This window comes from Mangifera indica, chromosome 7 (genome assembly GCF_011075055.1).
Source record: "Mangifera indica cultivar Alphonso chromosome 7, CATAS_Mindica_2.1, whole genome shotgun sequence".
Classification (NCBI taxonomy): domain Eukaryota; kingdom Viridiplantae; phylum Streptophyta; class Magnoliopsida; order Sapindales; family Anacardiaceae; genus Mangifera; species Mangifera indica.
In genome coordinates this window covers 2,966,147-2,986,711 of record NC_058143.1, presented here as the reverse complement: position 1 = coordinate 2,986,711, position 20,565 = coordinate 2,966,147, and the positions used below count along the sequence as shown (strand labels likewise).

General features: G+C 33.5%; 3 protein-coding genes across 3 annotated transcripts; all 3 read left to right on the top strand.

The window, feature by feature from the left end:
- Positions 1 to 1,414: 1,414 nt before the first annotated feature.
- Positions 1,415 to 7,143, top strand: LOC123221188 (protein STRICTOSIDINE SYNTHASE-LIKE 13). The gene is made up of 5 exons (XM_044643945.1): positions 1,415 to 1,484; positions 5,465 to 5,847; positions 5,937 to 6,221; positions 6,385 to 6,552; positions 6,621 to 7,143. The coding sequence occupies exons 2-5, from the start codon at positions 5,477 to 5,479 to the stop codon at positions 7,018 to 7,020; spliced, it is 1,224 nt and encodes a 407-aa protein (XP_044499880.1). The 5' UTR covers positions 1,415 to 1,484; positions 5,465 to 5,476; the 3' UTR covers positions 7,021 to 7,143.
- LOC123221189 (RHOMBOID-like protein 13) lies at positions 1,435 to 3,212 on the top strand. Its single transcript, XM_044643946.1, has one exon. It carries the CDS (start codon positions 1,937 to 1,939, stop codon positions 2,744 to 2,746), a length of 810 nt encoding a protein of 269 aa, XP_044499881.1. The 5' UTR covers positions 1,435 to 1,936; the 3' UTR covers positions 2,747 to 3,212.
- Positions 7,144 to 7,946: 803 nt separating the features above from the next.
- LOC123220012 (electron transfer flavoprotein-ubiquinone oxidoreductase, mitochondrial) lies at positions 7,947 to 20,095 on the top strand. Its single transcript, XM_044641999.1, has 18 exons — positions 7,947 to 8,587; positions 10,351 to 10,427; positions 10,908 to 11,014; positions 11,698 to 11,779; positions 11,854 to 11,962; positions 12,690 to 12,736; positions 12,854 to 12,928; positions 13,494 to 13,610; positions 13,972 to 14,040; positions 14,746 to 14,838; positions 15,148 to 15,250; positions 16,303 to 16,427; positions 16,896 to 16,945; positions 17,093 to 17,159; positions 17,596 to 17,675; positions 18,045 to 18,173; positions 18,266 to 18,332; positions 19,800 to 20,095. Exons 1-18 carry the CDS (start codon positions 8,131 to 8,133, stop codon positions 19,881 to 19,883), a joined length of 1,938 nt encoding a protein of 645 aa, XP_044497934.1. The 5' UTR covers positions 7,947 to 8,130; the 3' UTR covers positions 19,884 to 20,095.
- Positions 20,096 to 20,565: the final 470 nt, after the last annotated feature.

Sequence of the window (20,565 nt, the reverse complement as noted above, 5' to 3'; positions counted from 1 at the left end):
CCTTAACCAAACGCACCCTTAGGATTTTTGTTGTGAATTCTAACGAGTAATATTATGTAGACAAATAATATGTATTAACAAGTTATATAATTGAGTAATCTAATTTTTTAGGTTATTCTTATTTCAAAATAGAAATGATATAATAACACGTTAATTTATTTGAATCGATTATCCATTGTTGTTTACCTATTTATACATAATTGGTTGATTCTGAATTAAGAATAAAATTACATTCAATCATATTGTAATATATCATCATTAGTTTCAATTCGGTATTCCATATAAATGTATATAACATTACTTATTTCTCAGAAAATAAAATTATGTATATCTATAATGAGTATTAAATTGAGAATTAATGATAATATGTCATAATATAATTGGGTTACATCCAAAACCGTATATTTAAAAACATGATTACACATTATCATCAGTATCAATTCAGTGTACGTTATAAGTGCATATAACATTACTCTTTGTCAAATGTATTTGCAACAATTTATATAGGCCAAAGGACTTAATCCCACTCAAGATCTAGTGAACTCCTAAACTATCATCTGTTAAATTTAAAAAGCTTAAATACTTATCTATAAACTGTTAAAGTTAACAAAATTCGTTAGTTTTAAAGGTAAAATTGTTATTTAATTAGAAATATTAAAAAAAAATAAAACTCTGTATCATTTTCCTCTCAAAATTCTAAAAACTAATAATTTTTCTCAAATTTTAAATTTTAAAAAGTTATATTTTTTCTCTTATAACTTTAATTTTTCAATGAGATTTTGTAGGAAAAGACTATCTTTCCAGTGCTTTCCTGACAAAGTCTCTCCCTCTCTAACACCGTCTCTCATTCTTGACCATCTTTCGACACCCGCTCATCATTTGTATTTAATTTTATAATTATACATAATATTACTAAAAGATCAATTTATATAATTTCCGGATAAAGATAATTTTGATATAAAAATTATTAAAAATATGTTACGACGTTGTCTTTGAATAATTAAAAGTGATATAAACTATTAATCTTAACTACGACAATAAATTAAAATATAATTCATACATTCACATGTGAGATATTAAATATTTAGATATACAACAATGTTTTAAAATCCAGATTAAATATTGATTCGACAAAACAATATATGGATCGAACAATCGAAGAGCTAATTTGCCCTTTGTTTTAAAAACAGTGATATACACAGTGGAAACAAAGTTTTTTAATTATTAATAAACCTTACATTATTATTAAATTTATTTTTATATTTTGATCTCAAGCAAATGTAAAAACCCTTTCTTTCTTTAAAATTTAAATTAAAGACAATTTAAAAGAATTTTAATTTATCTGAAAAAATACCAAGGGTATTTTAGTAATCTCAATACAATCCCGGTACAAGTAATGGCACATAATCAAAATCGGTGACAGAAACACCCAGAAAATCTAGGTAGCCAAAACGACGCTACTTGGAATCGTTTCACAGCCAAAGGTGAGAACCGGAAGTTTCTCTCTTCAAAACCCTAATTTCCTCATTTTCATTGATCCCTCAAAACCCCGATTTCTATTCCTTTGTTGAAATTAGAAACCTTAATATATAGTTACTATTAAGATTTTCCATTGTTGTACATTGAATTTTCTGCACTTTCTTGCTGGGGGAAATCTTTCTGTCTGTTTCTAGGGAAACTCGTATCTGTTTTATGTTGATTTATGATCAGACTTGGTTAAGATCACATTTTACGGTTTTTCTTGATCTGGGTGTCTTGAATTTGGACGTTTCTAAATTGGGTTTTTGATGTTTTTGAAGTTTATGATTGTTCTAGCCTTGATGGAGCTATAATTTGTGTTTAATATGTGGCATTGTTGATTAAATTTAGCTAGGTTTTGGTGTTGGAGAAAAGTGCGGATTTTTAAGTGAGAAAGTGAAGAAAAGGTTTTGAATAAATGGGGAGGCCATTGTTTTATGAGATTGTGGAGAAACCGGCTACAAGTTGTATAATTGGAATATGTAGTGCAATATGGTTTTATATACAGAAGAAAAATATAGGGTATTCACATGTGGGTTTGAGTTATGAAACTGCCGTAGAAGGGCACCATTGGAGGATAATTACGTCAGCTTTTTCGCACATAAGTGTTCTGCATCTTGTTTTCAATATGAGTGCACTTTGGAGTCTTGGTGTTGTAGAACAATTGCAGCATATGGGTCTTGGCGTGGCATATTATCTTCACTACACACTTATTTTAGTTGTGTTATCCGGTGCTCTTGTCTTGGGGATGTACCATATATTGATACAAAGATTTAAGCTTGAATATTTTCGAAGAGTGACTGCTGTTGGGTACTCTTGTGTTGTTTTTGGGTGGATGACTATTCTTTCTGTGAAACAACCCTCTTCAAAGTTGGATCTCTTTGGATTTCTTTCACTACCCATCAGTTTTGCACCATTCGAGTCATTGATTTTCACTTCTATTATTGTTCCACAAGCTAGTTTTCTTGGGCATTTGTCGGGAATCATTGTTGGGTATGCTATAGCTTGGGGTTTGATTCACGGGATGAATAATTACTGGGCACTTTCTATGTTGGGATGGATTGTGCTTGTGTTTGTGTACAGTTTGAAGCGGTCTGGTACGTATGATTTCAATTTTCTTGAGATAGAATCTGTCACAGATCCATCCTTTCCTTCTGTCCGGTTTATTGGAAATGGTAGAACCTTGCAGATGAGTTCAATTCCAGCTGAAGGCATTGAAATTGTCTAACTTTTGGTCAAGCTCTTACCCTTATATCTTGACTGTTGGTTTACACATTCAACAGTTAGCGGTAATGATGCTATAAGATTCTACCATGCCAAGCAGATGGTTAGCCTTGACATTACTGAGATGTTACCGGTTATACATGCTTCTTGGTGCGAATTTTGGCTTCTTCCATTGGTAAATGTATGCTGTTGCCACAATGTGATTTGAGAGATTACTAGTTATCATTGTTCTTTTCTACTTTGTTCAATTGTAGACGTGTCTTCTTTTCTATAATATTTTTAAAATTTTTTCTTTGTCTATCTTTTATTTTCGATTATCTGCTGTCTACATACTGTCCCTCCTTTTTTTTCTAAGAAATGATAGAATGAGTTTGTTTGAAGTTAACACGGAGCAAATTCGGATGTGGAAATTGTATGTTATCACAGAATTTTTTGTATTTTTCCTTTTAATATTTTCACTCTTTTTTTTCTCTTTTCTGAAATTGGATTGGATTATTATTGAAGCTCAATTGCAGTGATGCTGGATGTAGTTGCACTTCCTGTTGTATCATTGTGAGTTAAATAATGAGGATGCATATACTCTATTTAGGTGACAATATGTGTTTGGACTTTTGTTCTTTTACACGGTCCTGCTGTAATGATTTGAACTTGATCAATCCATTGCCCATTACATTGTCAATCTCCACTCCAGCAAGTTGATAAATAAAAAACTTCAAGTTAGAGTTTTAAGCATGCTATTTTGGTTGATTTGTCACTTTGAATTGTCGCATGATGTTTGATGGCTGCTGTTTTGCATTGCTAGATAGTCTTTAGGTATATCTCACTTATTGTATATTGTTGAAGGGATTAATCCATCGTTAATGTTGTCTCATGGAATGTCTGTTGAATGTTTTAAGGTTTATCTATACTTGAGAGTGGGATTTGATTACAAGAATCAAAAGCCTGTTGCCTTTGTAGTAGACTAGTTTGTTCCTAAAAACTGCCTCATCCTGAATTGGCTCCATTGTGCTTTAGGGTGTGTGTGCATTTGGCTTCTGTGTTGGTTCATTTCCTGCAACTTATTTTTCAAATGTAGCTGCTGTAGTAATGTTAAGTACATTGACAATTGGTATCATACTAGTGTGACTCAGGTTCATAGAAGTCTGTTCTTGGTGTCCTACTTTTCATTGTTTGCATCTCATAAAACTTTTGGGAGGCTGTTAAATAGGTTTCCAGTTTCATTAAATACTACAAGGGAGCACAAATAGGAGTGCAAATAAACCAAGCTGAGTATTGTTTGGCTTGAGATCGGCTCAATGGAGTGGTTATAGGGCTCAAGCTTGAACTTAAAGAGCTCAAGTGTTGCCAATTTGAACTTGAGCTCAAAAGTGAAAGTGGGGACTCGAACTTGTTTTGAGAAATTATAGATAAACCTCATAATTTATATATTTATCAATTGTCTTTATATTTAAAATCAAAGAGGAAGATTTTTTTTAGGCATTTAAGTCTAATATTTTAAACTTTAAAGGTTTATTATATTATACTGAAGTCGAGCTGCAAGTACACTAAGTCAGAGCAACAATGAGTGAAAGTTTGCTGGAAATTTGGGTGTATGACATTTAATTCTCCACAAAGATGTTGGTGAAACCCCCCACCCCCCTCAAAGGATTGATTATTCACCGTTGTTTGTTTGCACTTCAGGCATCCAGTTTTGCTTTATAAATTTTCTTGATCATTTTTGTTTTTCTGAGCTGTTTTTTGTTTTATCATTTTTTGTCAAAAAGTAAACCAGAGCCACAAATTACAAGTTCGTGAACATGTTATGTATCGGGTCAGACTGACTTGATGATTGAGGATGACGAGACTCGAACTTGGGATCAGAAATTATATGCATCTCTAAACTAACAATATTTATTGTTTAATATTATCTAATAAATATGTTTAATATATATCTTTTTAATCTTAATCATGTATGTTGATGTCACTGGTCAGACCGGGATCGGTCTTTTGATTGGGTCATTGCCTTGAATCTGAAAACATTGTTTAAAAGAAAGGAAAAGCTAAAAAAATAACATCGTACATCTGTGTGTTAATCTAAATGTTCTTCACCGGCAAACAGGTGAGATATTGGCACAGAAAGGCAAATTTTGAACAACTCTGGTCCCCACATCAATGGTACCTGTACAATAATAATTTACAGAAATTTAACCTGCGCTGTGATATGTATTTGTAATAGCAGAGGGATACATATTTTTCAATCAAGGAGTTTAACTAGCTAACAATCCTGAATTTCTGATTCATCTATATCCAGGAAAACAGAAATTCAGTGATGTGGAAATCAACAAACTCTACTTATAGAACTTTGATGTTCGACTTCATATCAATAAAACTGTGTACTGTTAGCAAACGCAGCTTTTGCTTGGTTAGATGTGTAGTGGTTCATGCTCATTACTGCTCATAGAGCTATGAAGAATTTGCTTAGAAACACGATAATTTAGATAATCAGCACACACTTTCTTGCATGGAGCTAGATGATTAGCTAGGTAACTAGTAATTTATCTTCTGTTACATTTCTCAATCTTATATAACAAAGAATGCAGAAAACATGACCAAAACTATATATGACCTAATTCCAACCACAAAAAGCTTCACAAACAATGCATGATAGCTACCTCTCAACCCTTAACATATGTAAGTCCAACGAAAACTCCTGACAGGCTTGACATTCTTTCTGATCAAACAGCTGCATCCTTACATGGAGAAGAAAAGCCTTCTCAAGGATGAAACTCTGTTGTTGCAGCACCCATTGCTGCTGCTTCTTGTTCTAGCTTTAGGATTTGTTATAATGGACCCTCTTGACATGGGTCCTGTAGGTGGCCATGAGTTCAGGCCAGTGAAGCATGATATTGCTTCGTACAAGCAGGTCATGATGAAGTGGCCAAGGGACAACAACAGCCGGTTGGGGGATGGGAAGTTGGAGTTTGTTGATCAAGTTTTTGGCCCAGAATCATTGGAATTTGATAGTTTCGGGCGTGGCCCCTATGCAGGATTAGCTGATGGACGGATTGTTAGATGGATGGGACAGGACATTGGATGGGAAACATTTGCAATTGTAACAACAAATTGGTAAGTCTTGCCAGATATACTAGTGCAAATTCAGTTAATGCATATTTGTGGTCACATTCTGATTATATTGAAAGTCCTGCTTTTAAAAGGTCAGAGAAGCTGTGTGCTAGAGGAGTAGACTCAACCACAGCTAAACAATGGAAGCACGAGAAATGGTGCGGTCGCCCACTTGGCCTGAGATTCAGCAAGGAGACTGGAGATTTGTACATAGCTGATGCTTATTATGGCTTACTAGTAGTTGGACCTGAAGGAGGACTTGCTACACCTTTAGCAACGCAAGCTGCAGGGAAGCCCATACTCTTTGCCAATGATCTTGACATTCATAGAAATGGATCTATCTTCTTCACAGACACTAGCAAGAGATACAACAGAGTGTAAGCACACAATATCTACACTTGAAACCAAGTGAAATTCATAATAGAGTGCGAGCAAATGTTAAAGAGAGAATGTTATAATAAAGACATCAAATTTGTTTACATAAAGTTCTTTCCGATAACAATTTCTTCAAGGTAGTAATGGGAACTTGCATGTTAGCAGGAACCATTTCTTTATCATGTTGGAAGGAGAAGCAACTGGTAGACTTCTGAGATATGATCCTCCTTCCAAAACAACTCATGTAGTCTTAGATGGCTTGGCTTTCCCAAATGGAGTACAGTTTTCTAAAGACCAATCCTTCCTGCTTTTCACTGAGACTACCAATTGCAGGTAACATCTCAATATTTCTCTTGTAGTAAATTTTTCATTTTGATCATCAATGTTTGATATTGCAACAGGCTAATGAAATACTGGATGGAGGGTCCAAGAGCAGGAGCTGTTGAACTCGTTGCAAACCTTCCAGGTTTTCCAGACAATGTAAGAATAAATGAGAAAGGCCAATTCTGGGTGGCCATAGATTGTTGCAGGACTGCAGCACAAGAAGTTTTGACACATAATCCATGGATTAGAAGCGTCTATTTCCGGCTACCGATCCGAATGAGCATCCTGGCAAGGATGATGGGAATGAAAATGTACACAGTTATCTCACTGTTCAATGAAAAGGGAGAGATCCTGGAAGTTCTTGAGGATCAAAAGGGAGTGGTGATGAAGCTTGTGAGTGAAGTAAAAGAGGTTCAAGGGAAGCTGTGGATTGGAACAGTGGCTCATAACCACATTGCTACACTTCCTTACCCTTGATAACTAAATAAATTCAGCTTCATTTTGTTGTAACAGCAGCTGCTTCCTGGTCTTCTAAATTAGGGTTCTTGACTTGGAATTGTGTAAAACTATTGATGATTAAATGAAATGAGGACTTGTATTTGTTGCGTTTTTTCTTGCTTATGAAGTTTGTGATATTTAGGGGGTACCATTACTTATACATAATGGTGGATTCAATCTAGGCTTTGGACCGGTTCGATTTTATATCAAAACTATAATGTTTAGTTTAAATTATGATGAATATTAATTTCGTATTAAAGATGATGTGTCGTATACAATCAGATGATTTTAAATTAAAAATAAAATAACGTTAAATCATATGATAATATATTATCATTGATATCCACATAAATACTCAAATTGGTATTTATTATAATTTTACTTACCATGGTTAACTTTACATTAGTATGATGCAAGTCTTCCGTATTTTAAGTTTTGAGTGGAAAAGTGTTGTTTAGATGGATGAAAAAAAAAAAATTAATCACTATTCACCCTAATTTGTGGAACATGATACATATACATTGAGCTTTTGTTATATTATATATTAAATATTATATAATACAATTTTTAAAAAATAAAATAATAAAAAATTTAATTGATATATTATTAATTTAAAAAATATCATAAATATATTTAAACATTTAAAATTAATATTAATAATATATATCATATTATATAATATATTTATTATATTATATTAATTCGATATATCTCATAATATATTATATCGTATTATAATTAAATTATCTTATATATAATTATTAGTAATAATATATATAAATATTGATAACTAACAAAATCACATTAATAATATAAAAAATAAAATAATTATTAATAGAGAAATAACCAACATAATAAAAATAAAATAAAAAAAAATGGAAAAGCGAAGCACGGAAGGAGAAGATCGAAGAAATCCAATATCTGATGAGGTTGGCACGTCAGTTTTGAGTCTCAAATAATCATATCAACGGCACGTCACATCATCATAATCTAAACAACTCCCTACTTCAAACTCAAACACAAGTACACAATTTTTTTTATACGCATTCCAATTCTCTGTCTCTCTCTTGATCATCATCAACTCAAATCATGCACAAGTTTCTTCCAGTCTCCACCAAATACAACTCTCTTATCAGGCGCCACCAGACACTCATCTCTCTTCTAAATCAATCTAACCATTCCCATAACCAATTGGGTTCCAAGGTTTCATCCGGAACTCCAAATGGATACTCATGTAATCACCCTTTTTATCAAAAGTTTTGTTTTTTGTGGTCCCAAGTTGGTTTTAAGAGGTTTTTCTCAACTGGGTACGTGCCAAATGGGTCAAAATTAAGGAGGGTTGATGGACGTGGAGGTTGGGTTGTGAATGCGGAGCTTTTCGTGAGAGGGTTTTGTAGTGAAAGTAGTAGGGAGGCTATGGAGTATGATGTTGTCATTGTTGGGGCTGGACCTGCTGGATTGGCTGCAGCTATAAGGTTGAAGCAACTTTGCCGGGAAAAGGATGTTGATTTTTCGGTTTGTGTTGTTGAGAAAGGTGCAGAAGTAGGTATGTTTTTGCTTTGTGAAGTTTGTTTATACGAAATTGTTCAGTGAGTGTTGTTTATCATGTGACAGAGTTGATAAATATGGCGTGTTGGACCAGTATCATATTGGACCAGTATAATATCAATGGGATTGAAAGTTTTATTCTTTTGTTCACACGGGATTGTTTTGTTTAAGCTTAGTTAGTGTTTCACTTGCTTATCTTGTGTAGAGGTTGCTAAATGATAGATTTGTTGGACCTGTGACACTTCAATAGGATCTGAAGTTTAACTTGATTTGTATAAGCTTAGTACGTTTTATTTGCTTATCTTGTGCTAGAAGTTCTTAAAATATGGCTTGTTAGAACTGTGACATATCAGTAGGATTTGAATTCTTAACATATGGCTTGTTAAGGTTTTTTTTTTTTTTTTTTTAATATATAATATTAACTTACCGGTCAGGACTAACATCCAGTAAAAACCACTGGAAGCCAATTTAATGGTTGTTCACTACAGGGTAAAAAAAATCTTTGAATTGTAAGTTCAGGTTTGAAATTGGTGCATAGGCTATAATGCACATAGCTGAAATTATGTTGGGTTTAATTTACTGCAGTTGAGTTTATAGCTTCATCAAAATATCTGATTACATCAGTATGTGTTTAGCACTGGATTACTTGTCAGTCTTTTACATTTCTGTGCTTAATTCGGTGAATGTGATAAGATTTCTGGTTGAAATTATGATTTGTGTGGTTAAATGCTTGGTAAATAGGAAAGATTTGAGTTGACTTTTATCCAGTCATAATTTGATTTCCTGGCATGAATTAGATGAACTTATTTGCATTATTCATTTCAAAGAATGGTGTTTTCTGGAAAACTCTGTCATTGTATGTTGCAATTTATGATGCTAATATAAAATTTCCCTTATGTCATTTCCCTTGAAGTTCATTTTGGAAATTTTGAAGAAACTTCAGTCTTCAAGATCTATCCAAAGATATCAAAGATAAAATTACAGACACATTTTGAAACCTATACATTTCTAATAAGGTATAGGTAGTATTACTTCGATGAAGTGCTAGAAGAAATAGTTGTTATATGCAATGAGCCAATGAAATTGCATTTTTAAGTGTGTTATGTTTTTGTTGAAGATACCCCTCAATCACCCAGGATTCTAGGAATTACTCTCCTAATTATCTTGGTTGACTTGCAATGGTGTGTGTTGTAAATTATTGTATTTAGCTACCATTTGTAATTAGTTAGCCCTACTCATAAATTAAGGAGCAGATTTAGATTCTTAAAACTGATTTTCGATCTCTCCTATTTATGTGCATGTATCTTATTCATAGAAATTCAACCGAGAAACTTTCTTCTTTGGTTTTGTTTGTGGGAGCTGATGTCTAGTTAAGGGATAGCATTTGAAGTAGGCATGGAGATGACAGACCCACATCCACAGAGAATAACATGGATTGACAAAGTTTGCTCAATGTAACTCAAATATGACTTTAAAAAGAGGGCTTCATTTCTGCTTTACTCATTTTAATGGCTGAATTGTTCTTTGATGCTTTACCTCATGCTTGCAATGTATGACTTCTAGAAGTTTGATCAAGGGCTTCATCATGGCCGTTTAATTTGAATGTTTAAATAAATACTTATTTGACCATACATTTGGTATTAGTGAATTCTTAAATTGAGGCTAGTCATCTTGTATTTTGTTAGTTTCAGAATCTGCAAGTTCAGCATAGCAGTTTAATAATCTCTAGATACTGCCTGAATGATTTCCATGTGACTATAGGTGCTCACATCATATCTGGGAATGTGTTTGAACCCCGGGCATTGAATGAACTGCTCCCAAATTGGAAACAGGAAGAGGTGCTTTCTGTAGTTCTTTCGTTTCTTCACTATACCGCATAATATGCAATTGACCACTGTAACATCTAATGTAGTTTAGGTTATATACATGTGAGAATCACTAAATCCGGTACATGAAGATCACAAGCTTGCTTATTCCTAATGTTGCTTAATTTTTGTATATCATAAAAGTTAGATTCACCGTTTCAGCCTTTAATTTGATTATATACACATACTGACATGCTCTGAAATCTAATTTGAAGTATATGATAAATATGGAATATTGAAAATAATATAGTTGGGTCAAAAGGTCCCCTTGTAATTATTCATGCTTTAAACTCAACAGAATGTACATTGACTTGAGATGTGGACATCTGCTCTAGTGGTTGCAAAATAAATACTAGTAATGTGGGTGCTTCACTGGTCGATAAGGAAAAACAAAGACTTTTTAACCACGTCTTATTTTTCATTCAATGTATGGCTTCACCAAACTATTTGCAGGCACCAATCAGAGTCCCTGTTTCTTCTGACAAGTTTTGGTTCTTAACAAAAGACCATGCACACTCTCTTCCATCTCCTTTCAATAACAAAGGAAACTATGTTATAAGGTAACTATGTCTTGTGCATGCTTGGAGTATTCCTTTAGGTAATTCTGGTAAAATTTTAATCAGGTGCTTAATTGCCATCTCAACATTATTAATAGAAATCATGAATCTTGCATTTTTTTTATTTGCTTATTTTGTGTTTGGTACTGTTGATACTCAAATTCTGAAGAATATACTGAATTTTGTAGCTGCCAATTTGCGGTGTATGAAGTCATAAATATATCTGAAAAGCTGGCCAATTCTATTTTAGGCTTATCTTCTATGTCATGATCTTGATTTATATCTAAGCAATTCAAATTATATTAGCAGATTTATTCTGGGTTCAATCCACTTGTTCTTAAGCTGTCTGTTTGATTCCGGAGTCCATGAAAAAAAGCATGCTTCTGGATTCAGAAAGTAGCTTGAAGTATGATGCTTAAACTCTGCTAGTCCTTTTCCTCTTTCTAATAAAGCTGGTTTGTAATTTTTATTTTTTTTTAAAGAAATTGAAGTTGTGAGCGTCTTCATCTCTGTAAAACCCCTCTTGTTAAAATGGGAACTTGATGAGTCATTATGCTTACATGTGTTCCTTTATTATTTCTCTGCGCTTGTTTTCTTATAATGTCTGCTTTATTTTGCAACTCCTCTTTGCATTGAGCAGTCAAAGATTATGGCAACAATCTTTATATCTGGGTTTTATGATGCAGCTTAAGTCAGTTAGCGCGTTGGATGGGAGTGAAAGCAGAAGAATTAGGAGTAGAGATATATCCAGGCTTTGCTGCCAGTGAGGTAGTCCTACTTCACTCTTTTATTGATGCTCAATATGTAATTAGATGTTTACCTGACAAGTTATAATTGGTCAGATACTGTACGATGCAAACAATAATGTTATTGGCATTGGAACTAATGATATGGGAATTGCCAAAGATGGTTCCAAAAAGGATACTTTTCAGCAGGGTGTAGAATTAAGAGGCAGGTTTCTCACTCTTTCCACACACACATGAAGAGGTTCATTTCCTTATGTTATCTTCAAGCTGGTGTAGCATCCTACTTTTTTCTCTTAACCAAATAAAGTTGCATATATGCTGTCTTTGTATGATGGTATTTTGTCAAACTCGTCATCCAATTCGAATATTCGATTGAGTTATGTTTGCAAGTTTGAGTTGCATCTATCTAAAGATTGAGGTTCTATATGAGTCATCATTGACTTGAATGTGAGAGGAGGAAAAAGTCCAAAAATCTTCTGAGCATGTTGTATCTGCCCTTTTCTGGTGTTGTTCCAAGATTGAAAGAAACAAATTATTGAGGAAGATAGCAAAGATAACAGTAATGGTGAGGTAGGCTTAGGCTTCTTGACCTTTGTCTTTCTTCTCCTGGGAATTCTAGGACTATTCTTTATTCACGGACTTACAGAGAATTAATTCTTCAGCCAGAGTTCTGTTTTTATATTGAAGGATTTTTTTTGGTTTTATTCCATCTGGTTTATAGCAGATATATTTAATGCTATTTACTGTTTTTGTTTAGTATTTGTTTCCTTTATAGCTTATATGTTTTATGTGGATATCTAGTCCATTTCTTACTTTTAATTCATGTTAAAAAAGTCATTGACTTGAGGGAATGCCTTATGACACTGGATTTGGTTAGTATGCCTTCGTTATAGATGAATTTTATACTGATAATAATGTGTTAATAATTGCAGGCCGGGTAACACTTTTAGCTGAAGGATGTCGAGGATCGTTATCAGAGGTATGCTGAAAAATGGTTTATTGCTGCAGGAGCTGCCATAAGGTTCTCAATTTTCTAATGCTTGATGCTTAACCTATACGCTTACAACAACCACTTGCTTCAATTTCTTTGAGACAGAAAATAATTAAAAATTATAAATTGAGAGAGAAGAGCCATGCACAACATCAGACTTATGCTTTGGGAATTAAAGAGGTAATCTACAATTGATATGAATTTCATGTTTCATTGGGCTTGGCTTCATAAGATTTTAATATAAAGTTATTTTGAACTTTTTATACCCTATTACAGCATTCTTTTGTTGGTTCATAAGATTTTAAGTAATCATATATGCCATCTAACATAATTCACTTTTGCTAGCTACATACCCCTGGCGTGTCTGGATACATTTATGTCTTAATAATGATATTGCGTTTTTTTCATTTCTGCATGCTTGATTATCAGCAGCCTTTACATTTTGCATGCCCAACTTATTATATATCTATATAACTATAATAGCTTTTCTTTCCTGTATTATACTTGAATAATTTTCTTTTTCTTAATTTTGTGTTATTACTTGAAAGAGAAAAGTTCTAATATATGGAGTTAGAGCAAGTCAACTGTGGAGGTGGCCTTTTCTTGTCTCTCTGTGTGTGTGTGTGTGTTCTGTACCATTTAGTTATTTGGTCTTCAAGTTATCTTACTGATTATAGGCTTGTGAGTTTTATAAAACTCCTAAACAAAGTAACTTTCTGAAGTTCTGTTTGGTGTGTTTGATCAGGTTTGGGAAATTGATGAGAGGAAGCACAAACCTGGTACGGTTATTCACACATTGGGTTGGCCTTTGGATCACAAGACATATGGGGGATCATTTCTGTACCACATGAGTGATAGACAGGTATTTGTTACCATTTCCCTTTCCGGTTGATTCTTGTTTTCTTTTTTTTTTAATCTCTTGCTATCTGGTGAAAAAAAGTAGAGATGAAAAAGAGATTCAGTAATTTTTTCAAGTGATTGTTCAACCATGTCAGCGTTATGATAGAATCAATTACTCACATCTTGAAAGATCAATATTTTATGTTATTCTTGGTGTTTTTATAATGATTCTGGCTTTTAATTTTTAAAGCCTATTAGGGCCGAATGGCATGGAGAATGAGCATAGGCTTGGCCATAGTTGTTGGAGCTTGATTGTAGCATATGGGCCAGATCCACATCACAATTGCTTATTTGTTATTTTGTTGCTTTGGTTGGGCATACAGGTTGCACTTGGCCTAGTGGTTGGTTTGAATTATCACAATCCATTCTTCAGTCCTTACGACGAATTTCAGGTGAACTAGAGAAGTATTTTGTGAATATACTTAATGCATTTTCCAACAATTTTTGTTTGTGGTGCATGTTTGTGTGGTTCTTTGGATTTCAATTATTAATTCTTAACATATCTGAGTCTAACTGTTTCAGAAAAGCATCTGTCTGTCCTCTTATCTGTTCCAGAATTGTACAGTTTATCGAAGGCCATCTTCTAATTAGATCCTCTGGTGTTTTATTGTTCCTTACCTTATTGACCACAACTTTCATATATAATATTCCCTTGATTGTGGCAAACCTTATAATTTGCTTGGGGCCTATTGAATTAGATCTGCATAATTAGGATATTGAACTCGTGGCATTTTTGCATCTGTATACGAAGTTAGTGAAGGTTAACAACAGAGCTGTGACTTAGCAGGTAGCTTTAGGCTGATAACAATGGAGTTAGAAACCCATATTATTGAGAATTTTTTGCATAAAATGATTGAGACTGATAAATCCAGCCTATCCTGTAAAAACTGCAGTTGAAAAAAAAGGACTGGCCCCTTACAACTTTTGAAATAAGTTTTTTTCCAGTGCTTTTTGTTTATAATCCCCGCTACCTTTGGTTGCTAAATCAAAGTTTCCTGGAACTTGATGTGTATCTATAGCCTTCTACACCACTCATCTGTGGCGCACAATTATTTGGAATCTGACTCAGTTTATTGTATTGGTTTTTCATTTGATAGAAACTTAAACACCATCCAGCCATTAAAGAGCTTCTAGAAGGTGGGTCTGTGATTCAATATGGAGCTCGCACTTTAAATGAAGGTGGCTTTCAGGTAAATTAGACATCTATTGTTTCCAACCATCTGTACTGGAAATGTCCACCTGAATAAAGAAAATGCCGAAATATTTCTCTTTTTGAAGTCTAATATGGTTTTGCATCACCAATTTGTATGGAAATGAAATATAGTTGGTTGGGAAAGGGAGAATGCGATAAATGTGTATATAAGTTCTGCCTATAATTTGAATTTTTGGTAGATGCATGCTTACGAGTTTTATTTGCGTTCTCTCAGTATGATTGTAGTTTTTATTATATATAATATACATGTTATGCATATAAGAATATGATTCTAGTTAAATTTCAGTCTATTCCATATCCAGTTTTCCCTGGAGGAGCAATTATTGGATGTTCAGCTGGCTTTTTAAATGTACCAAAAATAAAGGGAACTCATACTGCAATGAAATCAGGTAACCACTGGCACAACCCTTTGGCTGTTCAGCCTGAACTTGAACATGTGAAGATAAGTGCCTTGAATTAATTCAAACATTTTATGCTGCAAGGTTGACAATTATGGTAGGTTCTTTTTATCTAGATATTTCAGACTGAACACAAATATTCAATGATCACTAATGTTATGCATTTTTCCTTCTTTATGATATATCGGTTAATTTATCCTTCAACTCTTAGTCTTTTCCTGCTTTAACTAAGTACTTGCAATGAATTAAGAAATAATTAAAGAAAATGGTTGTCTTCCTCTTGGAGGAATTATAATTTTGAGAAAATGATGGTTGAGTTTTTCAAGTAACCTACCAGTAGTATCTCTCCTCAGCTCATTATCATGTTAATAGAAAGTTTATAGTTTTGTATCAAAAGAAGAAATAAGCTTACATTTAGTTAATGGAATTCCTGATGTTGCACCTTTTACACATGTGAGATTATTTATTAATGCTATACAAATTCAAAAAGGGAAACTTCTAAGGAGTAATGCCTATTCTAAATTTGTATTGGTGCAGTGCTCTGAAATTTCCATGATCTAAAGCAATGTTCGTTTTATTTTGGTTTTTCCTTTTCTTTTTAAATAGAGTCTGTAGAATGGATCAACTTGCATTTGGTGGAAAACTTTTTTGTATTAATTTCTTAAATAGATGTTCTACAGAATTTTTCAATTGGGAAATCCCACTTTTGAATACTATTTGCTCCATAGGATCTTTGTGGGTGCCAAGTTTCGAGTCATTCCACTGTTGCTCTGTATTAAACTTTTAAAACTTAAAAGAGTGCCTATGGATCATAATGGTGAGAAATAAGCAGTGAATGTGAAATTTTTGGCATGGCATTTTGGATGCTTGAACACTATGTAATTCAGTAATGGGATTGCTGAAAAATTGATTCAGTCAAATAATTGTCTATTGGGTGTATTACTTGGATTCCAGAATCTTGCAATGTGTGCTTAAAGTAGCAGTATATATTTGGATTGCTATAATTGCAACTACATGGTAATTTTTCTGTCTGTTTGTTACAGGAATGCTAGCAGCAGAAGCTGCATTTGGTGCTATTCATGAGGGCTTGACTATGGAAGCCTATTGGGATAATTTAAAGAATTCATGGGTGTGGCAAGAACTCCGCAGAGCTCGAAACTACCGACCTGTTAGTGAAGCATTTCTCATGTCTCATTGCTTTAACTTCATTATTTATATTTTTAAAGATTTCCCACAATTTTGTTTTATTTTTAATATGCAATTTAAGCTCTCTAATTCTCTCCTGAGCTTTCCTGTTGAAGGCCAATCTCAAGTGATTACTTTTTGCTTATCTGGTTTTAGTTAGCTCTCAAATGAAGCACTATAGTGTAACCATGCTAATCCATTATATTCTTTGGATGTCATGGAACAGTTTGCTTATATTACTTTTTATGTACTCGCTAGATGGCCAAAGTAAATTAAAACAAAACATATTTTCAGACTGGTCTCAGTGGTGACTGAACTTTTGAAGAGAGCTAATGAAATTGAATGTTGGTTAATGCTAAATTTTTTTAGATAATGGAACTATGGAATGCTGTCTTCTTTAAGTTAAAATTGAAGTGTTTCCATCCATCTTAAGAGTCTTTTTCTCTTGTAGGCATTTGAGTATGGTCTTTTTCCTGGTTTGGCGATTAGTGCTTTAGAACAGTAAGATTTTTATCCGCCTGTCATATTTATTCTTGTTGCTGTTGATCAATATATTTCTTTTCTGTGTAAAGATTATGCAGTCAGTATTCTTATGTTTTTTTTTTTTTTTTTGTGAAACCTTATTCAGCTTAATTTTGTGAATGGCAGCTACATACTAAAAGGAAGGTCCCCCATCACGCTGAAACATGGGAAGCCTGATCATGAAGCAATGGATGTAAGGACACTGCCGCTTAAGCAAACATGGATTCTTACCTCGTCCTGACCAACCGATTTATCTATTTATTCAGTCATAGCAACATTTGATTTAGCTAAATTAGTTAGACAATTCTGTAGACTATCAATTATTTGTAAGATAACATCACTAATAAATTTGGGCAGAAGAAAAAATATTTTAGGGAAAATTGACCTTCCTTTTAGTATGAATGAGCATGATTATGTCAAACATACACGTTCATATTAACATACATGTCAAAAGAAACCACAAATCCCAAAGTTTAAGTTTGCAATATTTTCTCTTTGATTGTCAATTAATTTGTGGTACTCTCACTTAGATCACCCGATTTAGTGGTTTGAATGTGATGCATCATATTTTGTTTCTCCCAATTGGTGTGAAGCATCGATAAGTATATTTTTTGTTTTCGCATCTGCAGGTTTCTCGGCTACACTCACCTGTTCAATATCCAAAGCCTGATGGGGTGTTATCTTTTGATGTACCAACCTCTCTACACAGGTTTTTATAAAACAAACTCTTCTGCACTAGTCATAATTCATCTCTTTGCTACTAAAATGATGCAGAAAAGCTGAAAAGGAAATTAGATTTCAGTTACAAGTTCAAATTTTCATTTGTACTTTTAGGCAGGTGGGCCAAGCGGTAGAATACCATTCTTGTTGGTGATTTGGTGGAAAATTTTTAGAATTATTCATTCTTTTGAATCAACAATGACTGGCTATAGTGGTATTGAAACCAATTCAACAAATAAGTGAAGGGAAAGAAAAAGAGGAAAAAAAAATGGGCCACTTGATTGATGATGACAAATGCCAATTTCTTCTTTGTTAGATGTTTAAAGCAATAATATATTTATCTTTGTTTGCCTATTAGGAGCAACACAAATCATGAACATGATCAGCCACCTCATCTTCGCTTAAGGGACCCAAAGATACCAGAGCTTGTAAACTTGCCGGAGTATGCTGCTCCTGAGTCTCATTATTGTCCTGCACGTGTATACGAGTAATGTGCATTCTATTATAGCTTTTGCTTCACATATTCTTTGCCAGGATCAATCTCTAATTTATCTATTTTCATCTTAATATGAAATGAAGGTATGTCCCAGATGACAAGAATCAGCTGAAGCTGCATATCAATGCTCAAAATTGCCTCCATTGCAAGGTAATGTCTGGAGCTATATATGCTAGTTCGAATTACTTGTTGAATGCATCACAGCCCCAACTTTTGCATAGATGCCCCTCAGTATAGGGGGAAAAGTTGTTCTAACAGTTTCAAGACATAACTATGTATTCAGAATGTGTAGGTTTGGTTGTTGGGTTAAAATCTGTTTTCTTACCATTTGGCTTCAAGCACTACAGAATTTGATCTAAATTGCTATCCAGTTTGGTCAAAAAGGTAGATAAGTTGTTTATTACATATTGCTAACATTTTAAAAGCAGCTTTCTTCATGTTCGTAGATTTGGACTTTATTTTTAGTTTGCTTTAGTCCTTGTTATATACAAGGAACTAGGGTTTATGCGGACACATGCCCCAATTTTAGAAGGTAAGGTTTAGGATATAAAGTGTAGTTAGACTTGTAAAAGGAGATGAGGAAAATTACAATTTTGGGCAACTTAGCTATGGGCAGCCTTAGGGTTGATTAGGGAGGTTTCTGGTGTCTGGAACTCGAATGACTGAAATTGGAAGGTTGTAACTCCTCGAATTGTTAGTTTATCCTATTGTGGTCTTTTTTATCAGTAAAATCAATTTTATTTTTTTGTTTTACGTTGTTTTGATGGAATAATTGACTGGTTCACTATCATTTTTTTTACCCATATCAAAACCATCTGCAAATTCACTGGCTGGATCAAAACCTCATCCTTATATGACATTAATCTTGTCCTTATTATAAAGATCGTCACCTCTTTTTCCTTTCCATTTATTCTATTTATGCTATGATGCATAAAGGTGATCAGCATAGTTAGAAGTGCCATCTGACGTTATTAACCTAGAGAAGTAGTAGAATTGAAGTATTGAACTTTCACTGTAGTTTTTCCTCATCTCATTTTCATCAAGTACAAGGATGTATCCTACTATCCTTTTCTGTTCTTTCAAAGTTTGCATTGATCTGAAGTTCCATAGTACCGAACCCTCTAATCAATCAGTATTTGATCCCAGATACAAGCTCCCTTCCCCTTTTTTGAAGTTGATCTAGTTATAACCAGATCCTTCTGGTCTAAGAATATGTAAAGATTGCTTCTGCCAGAGGGGTTTACAAAAAATTTTTGAAAATGGAGAAAGGTTGTTATAATTGTAACATCAAGGTCTAATACTTTGATCCAGTGTTAAGATATTGTTCGCTTTGAATACACATTCTATTTTGATTTTGTTTGCATGTTTATAAGTTTACAGACTATTTAACTAATTTATTGTTATAGTCCCTAAGCAATATGAGATGTTCATACATATTCACTATCTCTCGCATTTTGTCGATGTGGGATTTACCTAAAAATACTGCAATAATTTCGGAATCTCCTAGAATCAACTTTATATTTGGAAACATATTTTCCTTGTAATGTTTCATATGTCACAAAAGTTACATTATTTTGCACATTGTAATTAACTTTTCATTAACTTGGATGATTTCAGGCTTGTGACATAAAAGATCCAAAGCAAAACATAGAGTGGACAGTGCCAGAGGGAGGTGGTGGTCCAGGCTACTCAGTCATGTAAATGTATAGCAAATGCCAATGCAAATGAAGATCTAATATAAGAACTTCAGCTTTCACAGAAATAAAAAGTCAATCTCAATGCAGACTTTACATGTAACGAGCTCATTTGCATTGCAGCAATAATAAAATTAGAATCTGCTGGCACTAGAAGCACAAGATTTTGTTTGGAGAAAGAAATGAAAAAAATAAAATACAATTGATTGATTTATAGTAGTGAAGACATTCATGCTAGGAGATAACACCACTTGCATATTTTAAATTATCCTTTTTTTTTTCTCTTGAACTTTGTTTTATCCATTTTTCAATCGAAGGATCGAACTTTTCAATTTTTTTATTGAAAAATTCAAATTTTACTATTTACTAATAAAAATATCGAACTATATCGACATAAACATTCTTGCATGTTGAAAGTAAAATGGGTTTGTTGTGTTGTCATTAATATTTATTGAATTGATAGAAGACTATCAGTTGTGGCTTCAATTCGCTGGAGCTCGGTTTGAAATTGTCGTCGGCATTGGAGCTTGTTTTGTCAACTGTTTCCATAAGCTCAGCGGCTTCCATACCAGTTTATTTGGGATTATCTCCCGATTTAAAAAGAAGAATCAAAGAAAGGGTTGTGACTTAAATCCAGATTTCTTCAGTACCTTATGCAAAATCACGAACAGAAAATGGATCTCCAAGTT